Source organism: Montipora foliosa, chromosome 3 (genome assembly GCF_036669935.1).
Source record: "Montipora foliosa isolate CH-2021 chromosome 3, ASM3666993v2, whole genome shotgun sequence".
Taxonomy (NCBI): Eukaryota; Metazoa; Cnidaria; class Anthozoa; order Scleractinia; family Acroporidae; genus Montipora; species Montipora foliosa.
The window spans coordinates 4,764,204-4,780,979 of NC_090871.1; the positions used below are offsets into that span (position 1 = coordinate 4,764,204).

At 38.1% G+C, this 16,776-nt stretch overlaps 3 protein-coding genes across 5 annotated transcripts in view; 2 read left to right on the plus strand and 1 right to left on the minus strand.

The window, feature by feature from the left end:
- Nucleotides 1-2,358: 2,358 nt before the first annotated feature.
- On the minus strand, nucleotides 2,359-9,452 carry LOC137996546 (radial spoke head protein 3 homolog). The gene is made up of 7 exons (XM_068841993.1): nucleotides 9,194-9,452; nucleotides 8,379-8,466; nucleotides 7,268-7,555; nucleotides 5,771-6,058; nucleotides 5,093-5,171; nucleotides 3,380-3,466; nucleotides 2,359-2,866 (listed from the first exon to the last, which is right to left on the minus strand). Exons 1-7 carry the CDS (start codon nucleotides 9,301-9,303, stop codon nucleotides 2,601-2,603), a joined length of 1,206 nt encoding a protein of 401 aa, XP_068698094.1. The 5' UTR covers nucleotides 9,304-9,452; the 3' UTR covers nucleotides 2,359-2,600.
- Nucleotides 9,453-9,549: 97 nt separating this feature from the next.
- Nucleotides 9,550-12,394, plus strand: LOC137996549 (uncharacterized). Of its 3 annotated transcripts, none has more exons than XM_068841999.1 (3): nucleotides 9,550-9,857; nucleotides 9,976-10,291; nucleotides 11,003-12,242. In XM_068841999.1, the coding sequence occupies exons 1-3, from the start codon at nucleotides 9,586-9,588 to the stop codon at nucleotides 11,060-11,062; spliced, it is 648 nt and encodes a 215-aa protein (XP_068698100.1). In that variant the 5' UTR covers nucleotides 9,550-9,585; the 3' UTR covers nucleotides 11,063-12,242. The 3 variants fall into 3 exon arrangements, with proteins under 3 accessions (XP_068698100.1, XP_068698099.1, XP_068698098.1); XM_068841998.1 differs by having other exon boundaries at nucleotides 11,249-12,239; XM_068841997.1 differs by lacking the exon at nucleotides 11,003-12,242 and adding an exon at nucleotides 12,267-12,394 and having other exon boundaries at nucleotides 9,551-9,857.
- Nucleotides 12,395-14,348: 1,954 nt separating this feature from the next.
- Nucleotides 14,349-16,776, plus strand: part of LOC137996551 (large ribosomal subunit protein uL13-like) — a 5,402-nt gene continuing 2,974 nt past the window's right edge. The window contains exons 1-4 of the mRNA XM_068842000.1: nucleotides 14,349-14,427; nucleotides 14,708-14,780; nucleotides 15,732-15,797; nucleotides 16,217-16,318. Coding sequence (XP_068698101.1) covers nucleotides 14,413-14,427; nucleotides 14,708-14,780; nucleotides 15,732-15,797; nucleotides 16,217-16,318 — 256 coding nt within the window. The 5' untranslated portion in view covers nucleotides 14,349-14,412. The remainder of the gene's footprint in view (nucleotides 14,428-14,707; nucleotides 14,781-15,731; nucleotides 15,798-16,216; nucleotides 16,319-16,776) is intronic.

Below are 16,776 nucleotides of genomic sequence, written 5' to 3' on the forward strand. Positions count from 1 at the left end.
CAAAATATGGGTGAAAAACGGACACGGGTCGAGAGAGACAATTATGTTAGTTATGAGAAGATAGTGTTTTGATATATAAATTTTTCGACACCTGTAAATAACTTAGATTAATCTTGACTGGTAGGTAGCCTTGCTTGTATATGGCGCAGTGGTGAGAGCACTCGCCTCCCACCAATGTGGCCCGAGTTCGATTCCCAGACTCGGCGCCTCGTCATTACTCTGCACCGAGAGGTTTTCCCCGGGTACTCCGGTTTCCCCTCTCCTCAAAAACCAACATTTGACTTGATTTGTCTTAATTGTTAATTTCAATTTACAGTGTCCCCAATTAGTGCTTCAGCGCTAGAACGACTAGACACTTACATTAAGTTTTTTTCCTTTCATTTCCTTTCCTTATACAAAATAGAAGCGACACCTTCCTTGCCTGAAAAAAAAAGTGTGACCCTCCCCCGATTTAGAATAAAACAGGTTTGACCCTCCCCAATTTCTAAAAAAATTACTAAGGAAGGAACCTCCCCACCAAACCCATGTGAGCTTCCCTGCAAAGAACAATGCTCACAGAAAAAATTCCCAAAATTCCCAAATTCCAAAACGGACATTTAAACCTGAACAAACATTCTCCTCTGTCAAATGCAGTAACCAATCAAAATCGGCTATTCAGCCCTTCCAATTTGCTTTTAGTCCGTCTAAAGATCCCTGGTAGGGCCTCTCTAAACCTTCCAAACTAAATGCATCTATTTCTGTGCTTCATTTATTACGAGTAAACAATTCTAAAGCGTCTTGTTCAATGATATGTTGGGGGTGATGGCATGTACTAAAACCCGAAACACCGAAACGAAACCATCGGAACGAAACCACCGGAACCATCGAAACACCGAAACAGCTATCGAAACAGCCATAATGACCATGCAGATCGCAAGATTTTCTGAAATTCTTTCACTCGTGATGTAGTTTCACAGTAAGTAAAATCAGTCGTTTTGTTCAAAGTTGTTCCACAATAGACTTGGTAAATTCAGTCTCCACCATTAACTATCTCTTCGAAATGCAAATACATTTCAATAATACAATAATTTACAAATGCGTTAACAGTCTTTTATCATAACTGTGTCGACACCTCGTATTTTTGTTTGTTGCCTTGGTCTTTGCACTGTTCCAACCTCGTTTTCACTTGCTCGCCGTGTGCGCATCATTGCTTGACATAGTTAAGAAAGGAAAAATAATGAAATGGAAGAATCTTCTGGTGTGCTTAGGGAATCTGCAAAGATTGTTAGTAACGAGCAACTGAATCAGGAAACTTAAAGGAAACCATTCGAGAAATTATTATAAGCGACAATCAGCCCGGAGGTCAAATTTTAAACTGCAATCGAGTCAGTTTCGATGGTTTTGTTCAAGTTTTTATAGTTGTTTCGTGTGTTCCGGTGGTTTCGTTTCGATGGTTTCGTTCCGTTGTTTCGGTGGTTTTGTTCCGGTGTTTCGATGGTTTCGGCGGTTTCGTTCCGATGGTTTCGTTTCGGTGTTTCGGATTTTAGTACATGCCGGGGGTGATTTCGAAGAACTTAACGCATCTTAGTATACACCACACAAGTGAATAGTGCTGTCTGCGTGTGCTAATTGGCTCAATCGGAGGTGATTAGCCAAGTACTATTCCCCCCAAAGTAGCCGGCGAGCGAGATTTGAAATTTCCAGTTTGCTTTTTGTTCAACTTGTGTAGTGGTGGTTATATCCACCACTATTCACCTCCACTTTGGTGTATGATAATTATTGCTAATTCTTAATTTTATTGCGAGACAAATAAAACATTGATTCTCACCCAACTTTCCATCATAAAGGCATTGTAACAAATATGGATTTATGACTGATTGATGTTCAAGATTGTGCCAATCTTGTCCCCTTTTGCAACTCCCTAGACCTTTTTCGTACAAAATTGTAAATGGTGGCCAAATGGAAATATTTTGTTTCAATTCTAAGAAGCCTTTGAAGCCTCCCTGTGGTGGGTAAAAGTCATAACTAAAGACTACATGTATTTACCAAAATGAGGCCAGTAGCTGACTGATTAACCCATTGACTCCTTGAAGTGAGACAAACAGATTTTATAAGTCTGTCTAATACCAGACAATTTTACTTGCCAACGGGGCTATAGGAGGCAATGGGTTAACAAAATAATAAGTTGGCTGGCATTTATATGAAAATGGTCTATGCTAAGGTCAATATGTATGTTGTTCTACAGGGTCAGGTGGTTATTTTAATTAAGGAGCCTCTTGTGAAATAAAATTGCCAAAGAATACTGATGGCATAACGTACTCCTTGTTACTGCCCCTTTAAGAAATTCCTAAAGAGAAGACAATTTTGTTAATGGCAGGAAAAAATTAAATGTTGCTGCTTTATTACACTTATATACACTTTGTCGTGACTACAGTATCCCATAAAAACTTACAGAAAACTGTTGTCAATTAAGGCAGCGGAGTGGCTAAAAAATTGTAAGTTGACTTCCTGTAAATGTAGCTACATATTAAAGTTGATATATTTGTAATCCTCCAAGACAATAGAGTTTTTCTCCCTGAAAAGATAGTCAGACTGATCGTAAAGCATTAGGTTTGAGCAAGTTATTCCACCTCCCCATCCTCATTCTGTCCTGATTCAGCAGGTGTGTCTGCAGTTGGAGTGTGCTCAGTGCCACCCTCGTCTTCTTTTTTATCCCTTTCTTGTTCCTTGGTTTTAGCTTCTTCTGCAGCTTTTGCAGCCATCTCTTCAGCTTTCTTTCTTTCTTCAGCGGCTTTGGCTGCTGCTTCTTGCTCCAAAGCAAGCCTAGCTGCTTCCTCCAGTTTGTGGTACACTTCAAAACGCTTTTGGACAACATCTCTGATTATTGCTAGGAAGTTAAAGAATATGCAAGTCTTGAAAGTTGGTCTTGGGACATAAATCACATAACAGTAAATACTTAAGTAAACAGATAACAATCGCCACCCAATGCTCCCATGAGCACACTTGCTCATATATACCGGTAGACGACACCTTACAAAGGTACATGTAACATTCACGATAATTAGCAATTAAACGTAATATATCAAACACGAGAAGGAGTGTTTCATTGGATATCCAAACACAGAGAAGCGAGTTGAAAAATGAGGCCGAAGGCCGAGTTTTTTAACCGATGTCGAGGTGGCTGGATATCTGATGAAACACTCTTTCGAGTGTTTGATATTGCTTCTCGAAGGAATCAGTATTTTAAGAGATATTTGGGATCAAAGTTGGCGAAATTTTATGCTAATTAAGACCACATATCCAAACTTCCTTCACGGTAGTGATTTCTTTTGTTTTTGGCTTATGAATTATTAATGAGTTTGAGAAATACTAGTTCAACCACGAATGTATCAAAGCTCACCATCAAGGACCGTTCTTGAAACAATGCTTCTGTTCAATTCACCCTCCACTTTTTCCAACAGCCAAGGCATAAAATAGGTTTCCACATCTGAACAAGAAACAAAAAATGTAAAATTATATTCTTTCCTCCCATACTTGTAAAACTCTTTTTTTGATAGTTCTCCTTGGAGAAACCTGCATGGGTTTGGAAACAGCAGAAAAAACAAAAATGCACAGGAAAGCTGTGTGAGTGTTTTATACAAAGGAAAGTCCTTACATGTAAAATTTCCAAACAGAGAAGAAAACATGGCAATAAATATGAAATAACTGTGACTTTGTATATTTTTGGAATACAAAATATAACAATAAATAAATCCATTCAAAACATATTGGCTTAGAGTCCTTACATAAATAAGTTTTGGCTCGCATGATGCATTAGCAGGGGTGGCGAATGGTTCTTCAAAAACTCTGGGTCTTGCAAAATTTTAGTCGAATTTCATGGGTCTTGCAGTCTCGTTTTTTGAGCGGTTATGTGCGTCTCACAGTCTCGTTTTTTATATGAAGGTGTCAAACACTTTGAAGTCTCGGTCTCGCAATCTAAAAAGTCAAAATGTCTCGGGCTTGCAAAGAAAAACGCTGGTCTTGCCGTCTCGCAAAGTCTCGCATTTACCATTCGCCACCCCTATTAGCTACCCTCAAATTTGAGAATAAGTAAAGTTTCTGTACATGTAGGTCACAACAGCTTCAGAAGGCCCAAAGATTGCAAGGGAATTAAAAGCCAAGAATGAGAATCAAATAGCAAACATTTTCAGTTAAAAATGGCCAAAATTATTTCTTCTGATTTAGGGCCAATATTACCAGTAATTTATTCAGTGAACACTAAAAAAAAGATTGATTTCAGCTCTTGCGTGAAGTGAATTACTTTTAACCCATTGACACCTCAAACACCCTAGGATGAGTAAAATTGTCTGGAAAATATGTTAACTGTCACTCTTAGGGGTCAGTGGGTTAATTTAAAGGGGCTAGGTCACACAACTTTAGGCAATCTCAGCACTGATCGAATGATCATAGAATTAATTAAAATATCAAAATAACTGTTTAAAACTATAGAAGAACTCTAACAAAACACAGGGAAGCCAAAAAGGGACATGGATGGACAAATCTGGAGAGGATTGAAATGGATTGAATTTCAAGGGTAAATTTGAAAAACATCGGCCCACCTTTTTTTCAAATTTATATCAGTCTATATCAAAATGTCATTTACACAGCTGGAAAATCATTCTCAGTTGTTATGTGGCTGTGATTTTTCAAATGAAATACTCTTGCTCTGCCAATTTGACGTTTAGAGCTCATAATTACCAAAATTAAACAAAATTACCTAAAATAGCGTGATCTAGCCCCTTTAAGCAGTAAAATGTCCCCTCCATTAAGAAGTATTGTCCTGGTAATATAACACCCTCCTCAGACAATACTTGTCACAATTCCAATTATTGCTAAGTATTCTGTAAAATGTATATGCAGCAGATACCAGACAGATCTTTACAACTTCCAATGTTACCATTGCTTATGCAACGGTAACTTTGGAGCCTATTAGTATCTTCTGGCTATTGATTTCTGAGCCAATCCTGTGAGCTGTTGTAATAGCTGCATCCTGATTCAAGGGTAGAAGTGTGTACATGTAGCTTACGTTGTTTAAGACAGAATGACAGAATGCTCATCATATCACCCATCTTACCTCTTTCTACTGGATCATAGAAGTACCCATGTTCATTTAAGGAACCAAAGACTGAAGGAACAAGGTCAGCAAGGTAACTCTGATAGGAGAATACAGGGATAACTTTCATGTTACATAAGCAAGGATTATGAGGCCGAGAAAGAATCAGAACTCTGCTACAAAACATATGATTATTCCAGTTCTAAGTAATCAAATACACTAACCAAACTGGCATGAATGTTTTCTTTTGTTTCAGTGGAAAACAAGGTTACTGATCATGTGAGTGAAAACACTCTATAAGATAGTTTTACATTGTGTTGTGGGCCAGGGCTCGAGGATTCTGCTGAAATGTGTGTATTGTTTTCTAAACTTGCAGGGGTGTATCTCATGGCTACATTCTGATCTCCTACGTTTACTACATTCTGATCTCCTATGAATGACAAGTAAATTTGTTTGGCATAAGATAGAGTACAAATCTATAAGCGGTCATTATAGGAGGCAAAGGGTTAAAGGTGACATACTTTTTGACTAGAAGCACATAGAAGTAGATCTTGTTTACCCTTTCACCCATGAAGGGTTCCAATAATATTATTATTACAAGTAAAATTATTATCCGGGCTTAGAATCAACTGTCAATTATTTTACAGTTAGGATAGAGAGACCTAATTCTCATAGCACACAAAATTAAAATCAAATTACCTGGGCAAAAGCACGGGCAGATATCTTCTCTCCTGTTTCCTTTTCCTTTCTTAGCACATCTGCCTGTTGTTTCATTCGTCGTTCTTTCTCCTCCCTGTGTCTTCTCTCCTGTTCTTCTAACCTTTGAGTTTCAACAAGTTCAGTATTACGAAGTTCTTTGAATCTTCTTTGTTGTGCACGAAGATTTGCCAGTTCCTCCTCTTCCATGACCTCAAGTAAAGCTTGTTCAACTGTTTTACCAACAAGGACTTCAAGGATAGGTTTCACTTCAATGTCAAAGTCAAATAACTGCAGGGTAAAAATTTGAAAGATCATTAACCCTTCAAATCACTCCTAAGAATCAATGGGTAATACTAAACTGCTGAGGCAAGTTCTATTCTTGGTTTGCATCCATGTGATGAGACAGCCAACTTGGTGTACAAAACAATAGAAATTGGCCCCACAAGTTTTGCATATTAATAATAGAGTCAAATTCCCAAAAAAACATTTTACTGCATTGTTCTGTACACCAACATGGCCGCCGTCATGTCAGATGCAAACCATAAATTGTAGTTAGGTCTTTCAATAGTACTTTACAATGTACCAATTTTGAAGTGAGTATAATTTTTTAGAGATTTTCTTGTGAAAACTAGTTTTCATTCAATGCTATGTAAAATCCTACCTTACAAGACTCTTCAATGTAGCCTGCAGCAATAAAAGCACCTTACTTATTATTAGTTTTTCATTGTACTTTTGGGACAATGTTTGTTTGTTTGTTGAGAGCTACAAGCCAAGAGTCATGAACACTTTTGGCCATTTATTTGAGCTAATCCAGAAGGTTGTGTTACCACTGTTCAGTCCAAAGTCAGAATTTTTACCAAAACCACTCTATATCCAAAAAAACCTTTTCTCCAGAGCTGTCAACTCAATTAAACTTCAGTGCCATTTCCACTATACCCCCTGCTTGGTTACAAAAGGTTTTGGCTATTCTTTTTATGACAATGATGATAATAACAAAGATACAACGAGAAAGGGAAACAAGACAAAACTTTTAAGCTAAGGGTAACTTGAGATAAAAGTTGAAGAACATGTAATCTCTGAAATAGTCACTACACATACGTCATCATTTAACTTGTACATTCATTTACACCTTTAAGATGTATGTACCTTAAAAATGCATCCATTACAATGTTATATATAACAACAAGATACCACACAGGTTTTTTAGAACCCTTACTTTCACACAGCTCTGTTGTATTCAGGCTGAGGGTCCAATGTTTGCTTTGTATTTAATCTTATGTGAATATTCTTTGGTAATCCAGCCTGTAGAGTTGAATAAGCTGCCTCCTGACCATAACAACGTTAAAACCCTTTCGACACCCAAAATGGCCTGAACCGGCCAGACTTAGTATTTCACTCTAACCCCAGATGATTTTACTCGTCAATGGATTGATCACTCACTGATATACTACATGTTCCCATTAACACAATTATCTTCACTACGATAGGCAAACTCACTTCTCCTTCTAAAATCTGTGTAGCAACATCAACTCCACTCTTTGCAGGAATGAATAGGGGAGAGGGAGGTCTATCTAGAAATGCATCTGTCTGTGTCTGAACATCCGCTTCCTCAACACGATCACTTAATTCTTCCAAATATAGTTCTGTCTGCACATCAATATGTTTCCTTCCTTCAACAGGTTCAGGTGATCTTGGTTTCAATTGTGCTTTGGCCCGTTTCCTAGCAATAGCTCTCCTTCTTGCCTCTTGCTGGCGCTGTATTTCTATTGGATCAGGTTGTGCTGTCTAAAAAAAATGGAAACAAAGTTAATACCATCAGTTGAGACTGGTGATTTCTTCATTATCAACAATTCAAATTTGCATGACAATGAAGAAAGTGAAGAGTAGTTAACCACTGCCAAATAAATTTTTAGAGTAGAACTCGCCCTAATAACTTTTTATTTGCTAATTATTAGAAATTTATTTATTTTCAAAAACTGTCAAGTTTTTCTCTGTCCTTGTGTGGGCCCATTTCCATACGTAGGGCTAACGCTGACATGGTTCATATGGGATTGAAATCTAGCACTTCACATTACACTCTATTCAGTTAACTCTGTTTTTAAATCTATTGGTTTAAGTTTAGGTCACTGGGCTCTGCTTGGCCCTCCTTAAGGATGGTGCCTACTAATTAAAGACATTTTTGCCCCGGTGTGTGATTATGCAGGAAAGGTAGATCTCAACAAGTGTTATTGAAATCCAAAAAGAAAATTGGGGGTAACCACACATTTTTCAAAGATAATTTCTAAATAATATTTGTAAAAAGCTTTAAAATACAAAGCAATGTATGGCGTTCTTACTCAAATTGAAGCTTAATTATCTCTGACAAATGCATGGTTACCCCCAATTTTCTTTTTGGATACCAAGAGTACTTACTAAGGTCTACTTTTTCCGTATAGTTTTAAACCGCACAAAAATATCGCTATATTAGTAAGCATCACCGATAGGAAATCCGAGTGTCTTGAGATGCGCAGAACAAATGCGCAATAACAATAGTAGGCACCATCCTTAATAAGGCTTTCAAAATCTTGGCCTCTAATCTTCTACATTTTCTGTAGTTGAACAAACTTACTGCAGGTAGGGTTCTTTGCGCATATGTGTTACCCCTGACAATTCTCCGATCATACATGATGTTACCATATGGTGTAGGACTCTCATTTCTGTAAAAAAAAAAAAAAGAAACATTATTTTAAGGTGCCAGGGCCATATGAAATTTGGTAAGTATTATTCAACAATTAGACCCATAGCCTGGAAGGGATACGGGTCAATAGCCCATGAGGCAAAGGCGAATGGGCTATTGACCTGTGGCCCTTGAGGGCGAAGAGTCTAATTGTTTTAGTATAACCCAACTAGTCGGACAGAAAAGGCAATAATACAGTTAGCAAATGCAAGTTTAAAAAAAAAGTTTTTTGGGAATCAAACGAAAGAAAGCGTCAAGCTTTTCTCTACTCGAGGACTATTCATAACAGTCCTCTAGTAGCGTAGCCAATCAAAATGCAGGAATTGCATTAGTCCACTAGTTGGGTGATACTAATCAAAATTATGAACATGGTAGCTGTTTAACACTACTAAGACTGGTTACCACAATCTTATCAAATTCTCAAAACTATTACAAAAATTACAAATATCAGTGGTTTTGTTAGTTTGATAGAAGAATCAGAGAACCCTGTTAGCTGTTGGCAATAATCGACTGACCCTATGAAGTTGTGTTTGGTAGGTACAGTATTCCTGACGCAGCAACAGCTCTCCAACTGTAGCTTGGTATCATATTTAATGTCCTCATCTTCAGGACGTTATATTGCTCTTTAAATGTATGATTTTATTGACAAAAATACCGCATCCCATGAAATGAAAACTTAGCAATTTATAAGCAATGGTATCACTTACTCTTGTGTGAGAGGGTCGCGAAATTTCTTCCTCTGTTGAACTGGCCGTGGTTGACTAGCAAAGGTGTACGTTCTTGTGCCGTCTCCTTTTTGGGCGACAACGGCAGCCATCCTTCGATCAACAGGATTCAAACCTACGACGTAAGGTTCTGAACCTAATTATACTGATTTCAATAGAGTGAGTTTACAAAGACCGATCAAGTTTGTCCAGACACTTTCGACTAAACAACATGGCGTTGCCAATGAATCTGTTTGGAGGAAAGGATACGTCACGGTTCCCATGGCAATAACAGAACAGTGACCTAGAATAAGATGATAGTTTTGATTGGTTGTTTGGATGATTCCTAAAAGCCAATTAACAGCTTGCTTTTAAACGTGCAGTTGGTTGTCAACATGGCGGACTCGAGAACTTCTCTTTATGAACTTGATTTCCCGGAAATTCTCTCTAAAGAACGGCTTATTGAGATTTTATGCCAGCGTTGCATGCAACTCCAGGATCTTATGGATTTAGAGAAAAGTGATCTTGTCGAACTGTTCCATAAGTACGTCACTCCATTACCTCAGAGACTTCACCAACTTCGGCGGGCGAAACGAATGATACCTTGTGGTGGCAAACAAAGAGGCACTTCACAGGGAAAGAATACAATAACACGGTTACTAAAACGGTAATATTTACTCAGTAAATGAATCTGAATGCAGAGAATTAATATAAAGTAAGAATTGGATGGATTGTTAACTGTGTAAAGGAGTTTTAAAGTTGTCTATGTCTTCTCTGTTTTGCAGGAAATCAGAAGAAACTTCTGATGCATCTAATTGCAAAATAGCAAGAACAGTGCCAAGTAGCAGTAGTAAAATGAGCAAAAAGACACTATCTCTGGAGTTCATAAACAAGGAAATTGATTCAGTTTCCATTAATAGTGCATCTTCCCCAACTCAGGATTCGAGCTCTGGGCATAATCACAATGTAATGAGCAAAATTACGAAGGCAAAAGTTGTCAAATTAAACAGAAAAACTCTGGGACTCAACTTGAACACCTCTGTTTCCCAATGTGCATTAAAGGACAAACTGGCATCAACTTTGAATGGTAAAACTCAACAGGTAATGATGATGCTATTCAGTATTTTTGCTGCTAGAGGCACAGTCTTTTCTCAGAGAAAAAGTAGTACAGAACAAGAAATATGATTACAACAATTTATGCAAAGAAATAGTAAACTTTCATTTCATACAGGGACAACAAGCACTTGTTTGTTTGCCAAAAGATTGGAAAGTTGTTTCTTTGCATGAATTGTGTTACAAAGCTCTCAAGTCTAAAAGTTTCCAAAGAGTGAGAAATTATGCTTGCTGGAGATTGCGCCCCAGGCACAAATGAGCATGCTTCCCCAGAAAATGATTGAAATTCAAACTTCTCAAATCACTGGAATACACCGTGAAGTCTGCCATTTTGGTTTTTTCATGCTGCTTGCTAAGAGAGCCTACATATATGTTATTATTGTTAGCCTGAGCTAACTTATCGGCCTATTCTTCATATAGTAATGGGTGAAAGTCCTGAAGAAACAAGAAAATATTCTCACTCAAACAGATTGAACATTGGTCAAAGTTTAGTGCCAGGCCAGTGAGGGAATGAATTTGGAATTTATGAGCACTTATGACAGTTAAAGGTAGAGTTACCGAGCAGAAGAGTGCCAATGCATGAGAAATGCTTGAGTCAGCTTTAGAACATGAGATTGCATCAAAATGCGTGAGACTTGAGAGCTCTGCCTTTTTTGTTAGTTTGTTCACCATTTTTCTTCATTATGTTTACATTTACAGTGCGAAGCGCACTACCATTTCCACAAAACCAACATTTTTGACACAAAGCCGCCACATTAAAGTGGGCATAGGTAGACACTGTGATTGACTTGTGGTGAGATGAGAAGTCTTGATCTGTTTTGAGTTCATTAGTTGGTTGGCATGAAGTTTCAAGTAAAAGTTGAGAACAGCAAAGATATCTTTGTAAAGTTTTATATAGAAGCAGACGATATGGATGGAATTGTACTCAAGTATTCGTTTTCTTAGCTAATGTGGAGACTATCAGATGGACCTGCAGTAGCTTGCAACATCACATGTCAAGCACTTTGCGGATACGATACAAGGATGAAGATGGCAACTATGTGAATCTAAACAAGGACGATACAAATAACTTTCAAGAGATGTTTTTTTCATGCTCTTGTTCCTGAGAAGGTAGTGCTCTGCCATTATCATATAAGCAGCCGTTCACGTTTACACGTAATTGTATGTTTGCTTGCAGATATAATTTTTTTTTTTTATCATTCAGAATTAAAGTACTTAAAATGTAATGGCTTCACACAGATTACATGTAATTTCACGAAAATTTATTTCCTGGCTGTCAACAAACAGTCAGCATTCTTCCTAATTTAAATTTTCGTGTGTGCTAATTTCAAACAGTATGATAAACTCTGCCCTTCAAATTCGTCAAAAATGTTGGTTTTAAGGAAACGGTAGCGTACTTCACGCTGTAAGAGGTCAGGAGTTAAACTTTAATATTCCTTTGTATCGGCCGGCCTGTGGCCAGGGCACCTTTGCATACAGAGCAGTGAATAATTTATTTGGAATAACTTTGGCATTGAAGTGAAGTCAAATCGTTGACGCTTGCCATGTACATTGTACAAAGGTTCTGAAAAACCCTTAGAGAAGTAATCTATTAAACTATATCTATCTATCTACAGTGTATCTATCTACCTATGTGTCTGTCTGTCTGTCTGTCTTACTAAAGACCAAAGGAAAAAACTTGCGTCCAAATTGACTGCCTCCGAGGAAAGATCACATTCAAACTCTTAGTCACTGGTTTTCGTTTTTTAGAGGCTTGAGAACACCAGTTAGTGTATCCTGGGTATTTCCACCTTCCTTGCATCCAGAAATCCTGTTTCAAATTTTGAAAAAGGTTGACAGGAAGTTGTTTAACTTGTCACTAGTTAATCAGGATGTGGAGAATGACATCTTAATTGACTGGACAAAGATGACAGTAGTGGATGAGGGGTTAATGTATTTGTATAATTTCTTTTTTTCTCCTTAGGAAATTAACTCCTCCACAAATGACTCATGCTCAAGTGATAAGGACATTCAAATAAATACCCCAAAGAAGAAATTTGAGAAAATAGCTGTAACATGGCCATAAAGAATTAAATTAAATTCTATAATCTGTGTATTAGTATTTTAAAAGGTCTCAATAGTAATTGTTTAGGATGTTTTTTATTTTAAAAGATTGCCTTTTAACAATTCAGTCATCGCCTTTTTTAGTGCATCAGTTTGACTTTGTTGAAAGGAGAATGGTCATAGAATGGGAATTAAGTTTCCCCAGCTACTATCATGCCATCTTTTAGCTTTTTTCCTTTGTATTGATGGTAAAGAATCATTAAACTGAAACAATGAAATTTGTAAACAGGACAATCCCCGAGCAGAGCAAGGGTAAAAATGGTGCTACAACAGACACAAATAAACTATATGCCCGACAATTCATCGATTATGATCGATTATCATTATTATCAATACAGAAGGCCAAATCATATAAATTCATTTGATAAGAAAAAGATGTAGCAGGAAGCTATGGTATGGAAAGTTGTTGGTATAATAATATCAGCTAAACAAGAGCAAAAAAACTCAGCCACAAAAATTTGTGCTGACTCTAGCGTTGAAATGGTATCCTCAGGATCTCATTGGCCAAGCAAAGTTCTTTGACATCTCTGCAACCAATCAGAATCAGGGAAGCAAATGCATTTTCAGCCTGGGCATTTACTGTTTGGGTGCAAAAAGGCGCATTTTACAGAGGGCAGTTTGTCATTTGGCCATGCGTATTGATAATAATTGCCAACAAGTTAGTATTCTTTTCTTCATTGAATGTGAGGGTTTGCAGTGGTCAATATAAATGAAGTATTTGATGTTTGGCCTGAATTTTGGAATGGGTCAGATAACATCAAAGGGGCTGTCAACATGGAGGAAGTAAGACAGTAACACTAGGAATAACCTAAGAGCAGATCAACCCAGCACTTCATTTTCTTTATAATTTTAGGTTACATGAGAAAATGCTCTACTTGTCTAAGGGCTAAAACCCTTCCGGTAATTGGATTTTCTTAGTTCAGGTGTACATGAGAGAAGAACTCAGCTGGAATATTGCACACAAAAAAAGCTCAAAAAAAAGAGCTTAGGTGACCCACTTAGTAACCCAGTTGCCAAGGCTTGAAAATCCACTGAACCTTTGTGGTATGGTTAAATGTTAGAGGGTCTCTTTCAGCTGGTTAAATAAGTTTGCTGCCAGCTAGCTAGGGTATTAAGCTTAGCAACATCCCTGATGTAGCAGCATGAAAACTACATTACCTTCGCTCCTTGCTAGAACATGTCCTATGTGTACCACAGCAGTCAGCACAAATTATTCATCATTACAAGCATGTCTCATGGGCCTTTCTGGCCTAGAGAAAAATTACTTCCCATAAAACATGCACCCAATATGGGGGCTATAATTATTATTGTTTAATAGGTAGGACTTGCTTAAACGACTTCCTGAATGTGTGGTGCCTTTTGTACCTTATTTTCTGACTTCAATTAAAGGGGCTGTGTCATGACATGTAGCTAAATTCATCGACGGGAAACTGGCAGCCAAATCAAGTGAAATGTAAAAATAAGTACTTAAAATACTGTAGAAAGGTTTGAATAAAACAGCAAATACAAATAGACTATGAACTGTAGGCCCCGTCCCACAACCCTTCAATGTTCATAACTCTGTGGAACAGACCCAAGAGTAGGACATGGAGTTCCTGGTGTTGTGGTCTGACCTCTGTGCAATTTACAGAATGCATCAGATAACTATGGGCTAGTACCATTTTCAAATCGTGAGCAAAAATTACTCTAACTTCGTTCCTGAGGAATTAAGTGAGACTCAAGGGGCACTGGGGAAGGCTTTAATACCAATCTCTTCCAGAGGGCTTTCCTGCTCTTCAATAAGAAATGCAGTTAGACTTTCAGCCAGTGTTATTGCGTTCCAGGAAAACGCATTCTATTGTGAGTTCCGCGGGCTGTCCCTCGTGTGTCGATCGTGAAGCCTTTTGGAGTGAGAAAGTACTGGAACCTACGTACTGTGTAACCAAGCTTTGCCCTGTTCCGATGTCTGGCCGCCCCTGATATAAATCTCACATGTACCACTCAGTCTTTCTTTTAGAGGCTCGATCATGGGTTTCAGGAAGGTAATAACGATGTTGTGAAAACCTGTCCATTTTCTTTGGAATGAAATAAATACACTTTTTATTTTACTGTGATAATTTGTAATAGAGTCTTGTAGCATTGAAAAGAACACCCCCCTACTGAAGATATTTCGCAATTATTGATTGTTATTCTGGTCCTCCATACTTAAGCTTAACTGTACGTATCACCATGAATTGAACCGAAGTTAAAAGACGCATACCTAGGTGATTCATTAACTGCTGTTTTGGAGAGTGGTTCAAGAAGACCAATTTTAATTTTCAGTCAATCGTCATCGATGGATCAGGCCATTTGTTAGGCCGTTTAGCATCGACGGTCGCGAAGAGTCTACTATCTGGTGAGAAACTATTAAGTTTGCACATACACGTAGTAATAGCTTTAACGTACTTCGTACTGTAGCAATCTTGAAGCCAGGGGACTTGCTTTAGTTGTACTTTATAGTGTAAGGAAAGAAGCTTAAACTTGGGAGTGGATTTAAGGGAGTGTATGTCCTTGATAAAGCCTTTATTTAAACACGATAAGAGTTGAAGCTGCCAAGCTTGTGGGGTCGTGAACTAAATATAGTGTAAAGGAAGTATAAATTGAGTTGAATTTTGTGGGGCTAATTGAAACCCCCCTCCACCCCCAGGGACGTAGCGGGGGATGTAACATTCGCACGTCATTACATTTGAAACTTTCTCCCGACCCACGGGTGAAACTTGAGTGTTACAATCCCCACTGCCATGTCCCCAGTGTGTAACTAGAAGATTTTGTTAAGTTCATATTTAAAAATGATTGTCTTGCATCGCTGACAAATGCGATAGCTGCCAAGGTTTTTATCACAACTTAGAATCGTTGTGTATACCTTTGCAGCGCACGGAATCAGGCAAAGCAACCAGGGTGGAACGGAAAGAAATGTTACCCAAACAGTGATAATATCAAGCCCTGTGTTGTTATAGCTTACCGTTTCTGTTGTCTCTGTCATGTTGATGCTGGAAGATTTTTCAATGCTTGGACTCTGTCAAGGATAGCAATACAAGCTCTGTGAAAAATCCCCGCTAATTTTAACAAACAGTTACTGTCCCTGGCCCCCCAGAGAAATGCACAGGTACAGAAGCATAATACCACAGCCATGTACCCCATACTTCCCCGCTATGTCCCGGAGTAAGGGGGGAGGGCCATGGTTTCAATTGACTAGTGCATAAATTATGTCTCAGAAAAGATAAATTTGGGTTGTAGATTTTTAAATGGATCGTCAATGACATTCTTTATTTTAATACTCATGAAGGACAACCAAATTCCTCTTCAGGGCAAAGGATAATTATTGTACGATGTGAAAAGGTCAACATCAGTGGAAGTTTTTACAGGAACAAATGTGAGTAGAGAGACTGTAAATTCAAGAAACACCATTCAATGCCCCACCCTCCACCCTCTTGATGAAACCTGTGGATTCTTTTACTTGTAGCCATTTGACCAATAGTCTGCAGAGATAACAAAAACCCTCATTAATAATAATGAACATTTCCAACAATATTGATAATACAGACAAAACAAGGCTTGAGTTAAAAGAAGGTTCCTCCACAGGAAAACACTTGCAAAGGGGTTCCCTACAAGTTGGCTTGTTTCATCCAATGGGAGACAGTAATAATGATAATCAAGAATCTCTATTTTTGTATTGGTTCATAGTGATACACAAATTAGAAATTTTGGCTTCCTGTTAGCAAAGTTTTTATTATAACACGGTGCACTTTTGTATTTGTTCACGTTTAGTGACTTATCCATTCTTTTTGTCAGTAAAATATCTTGATTTCCTGCGGAAGCGAACCAACACCAAGCCTAGCAGGGGACCATTTCACTTTCGTGCTCCAAGCAGAATCATGTGGAGGACAATTCGAGGTAAAATAACACTTGTCTGTGAAGATCTGTGAAATGGGAGCAGAAACATCTGATACAACTAGCAAAATTTCCAAGGAAGCTTAACTGAAAATCATGTGTCTCAATCCTAGTTTACATTATGGTTATTATATCCTGCAAATTTATGCTTCAGACTGTCTAATTTCCATACCTTCTTGTTAAGATTTAGTTTAGCGCATTGACTCCTGAACTGTCCTCCATTGACTTATCGTCTGGTGTTAGGCAGACTAAAAAGTCTCACTCCCAGGGTGGAGGTAGAGGTTGTTAACCAATTGACTACTGAACCCCCCCCCCCCCCCCCACCCCACCCCAATTGACGAGTAACATTGTCAGGTGTTAGACAGTAAAAGCTGCTGTCTCGCTCCCAGGGGTCAATGCTGCTTAATTTGTTGGCATAGAAAAATGCTTTTTTGACTTACGACTTTTTAATCTAAATTAAA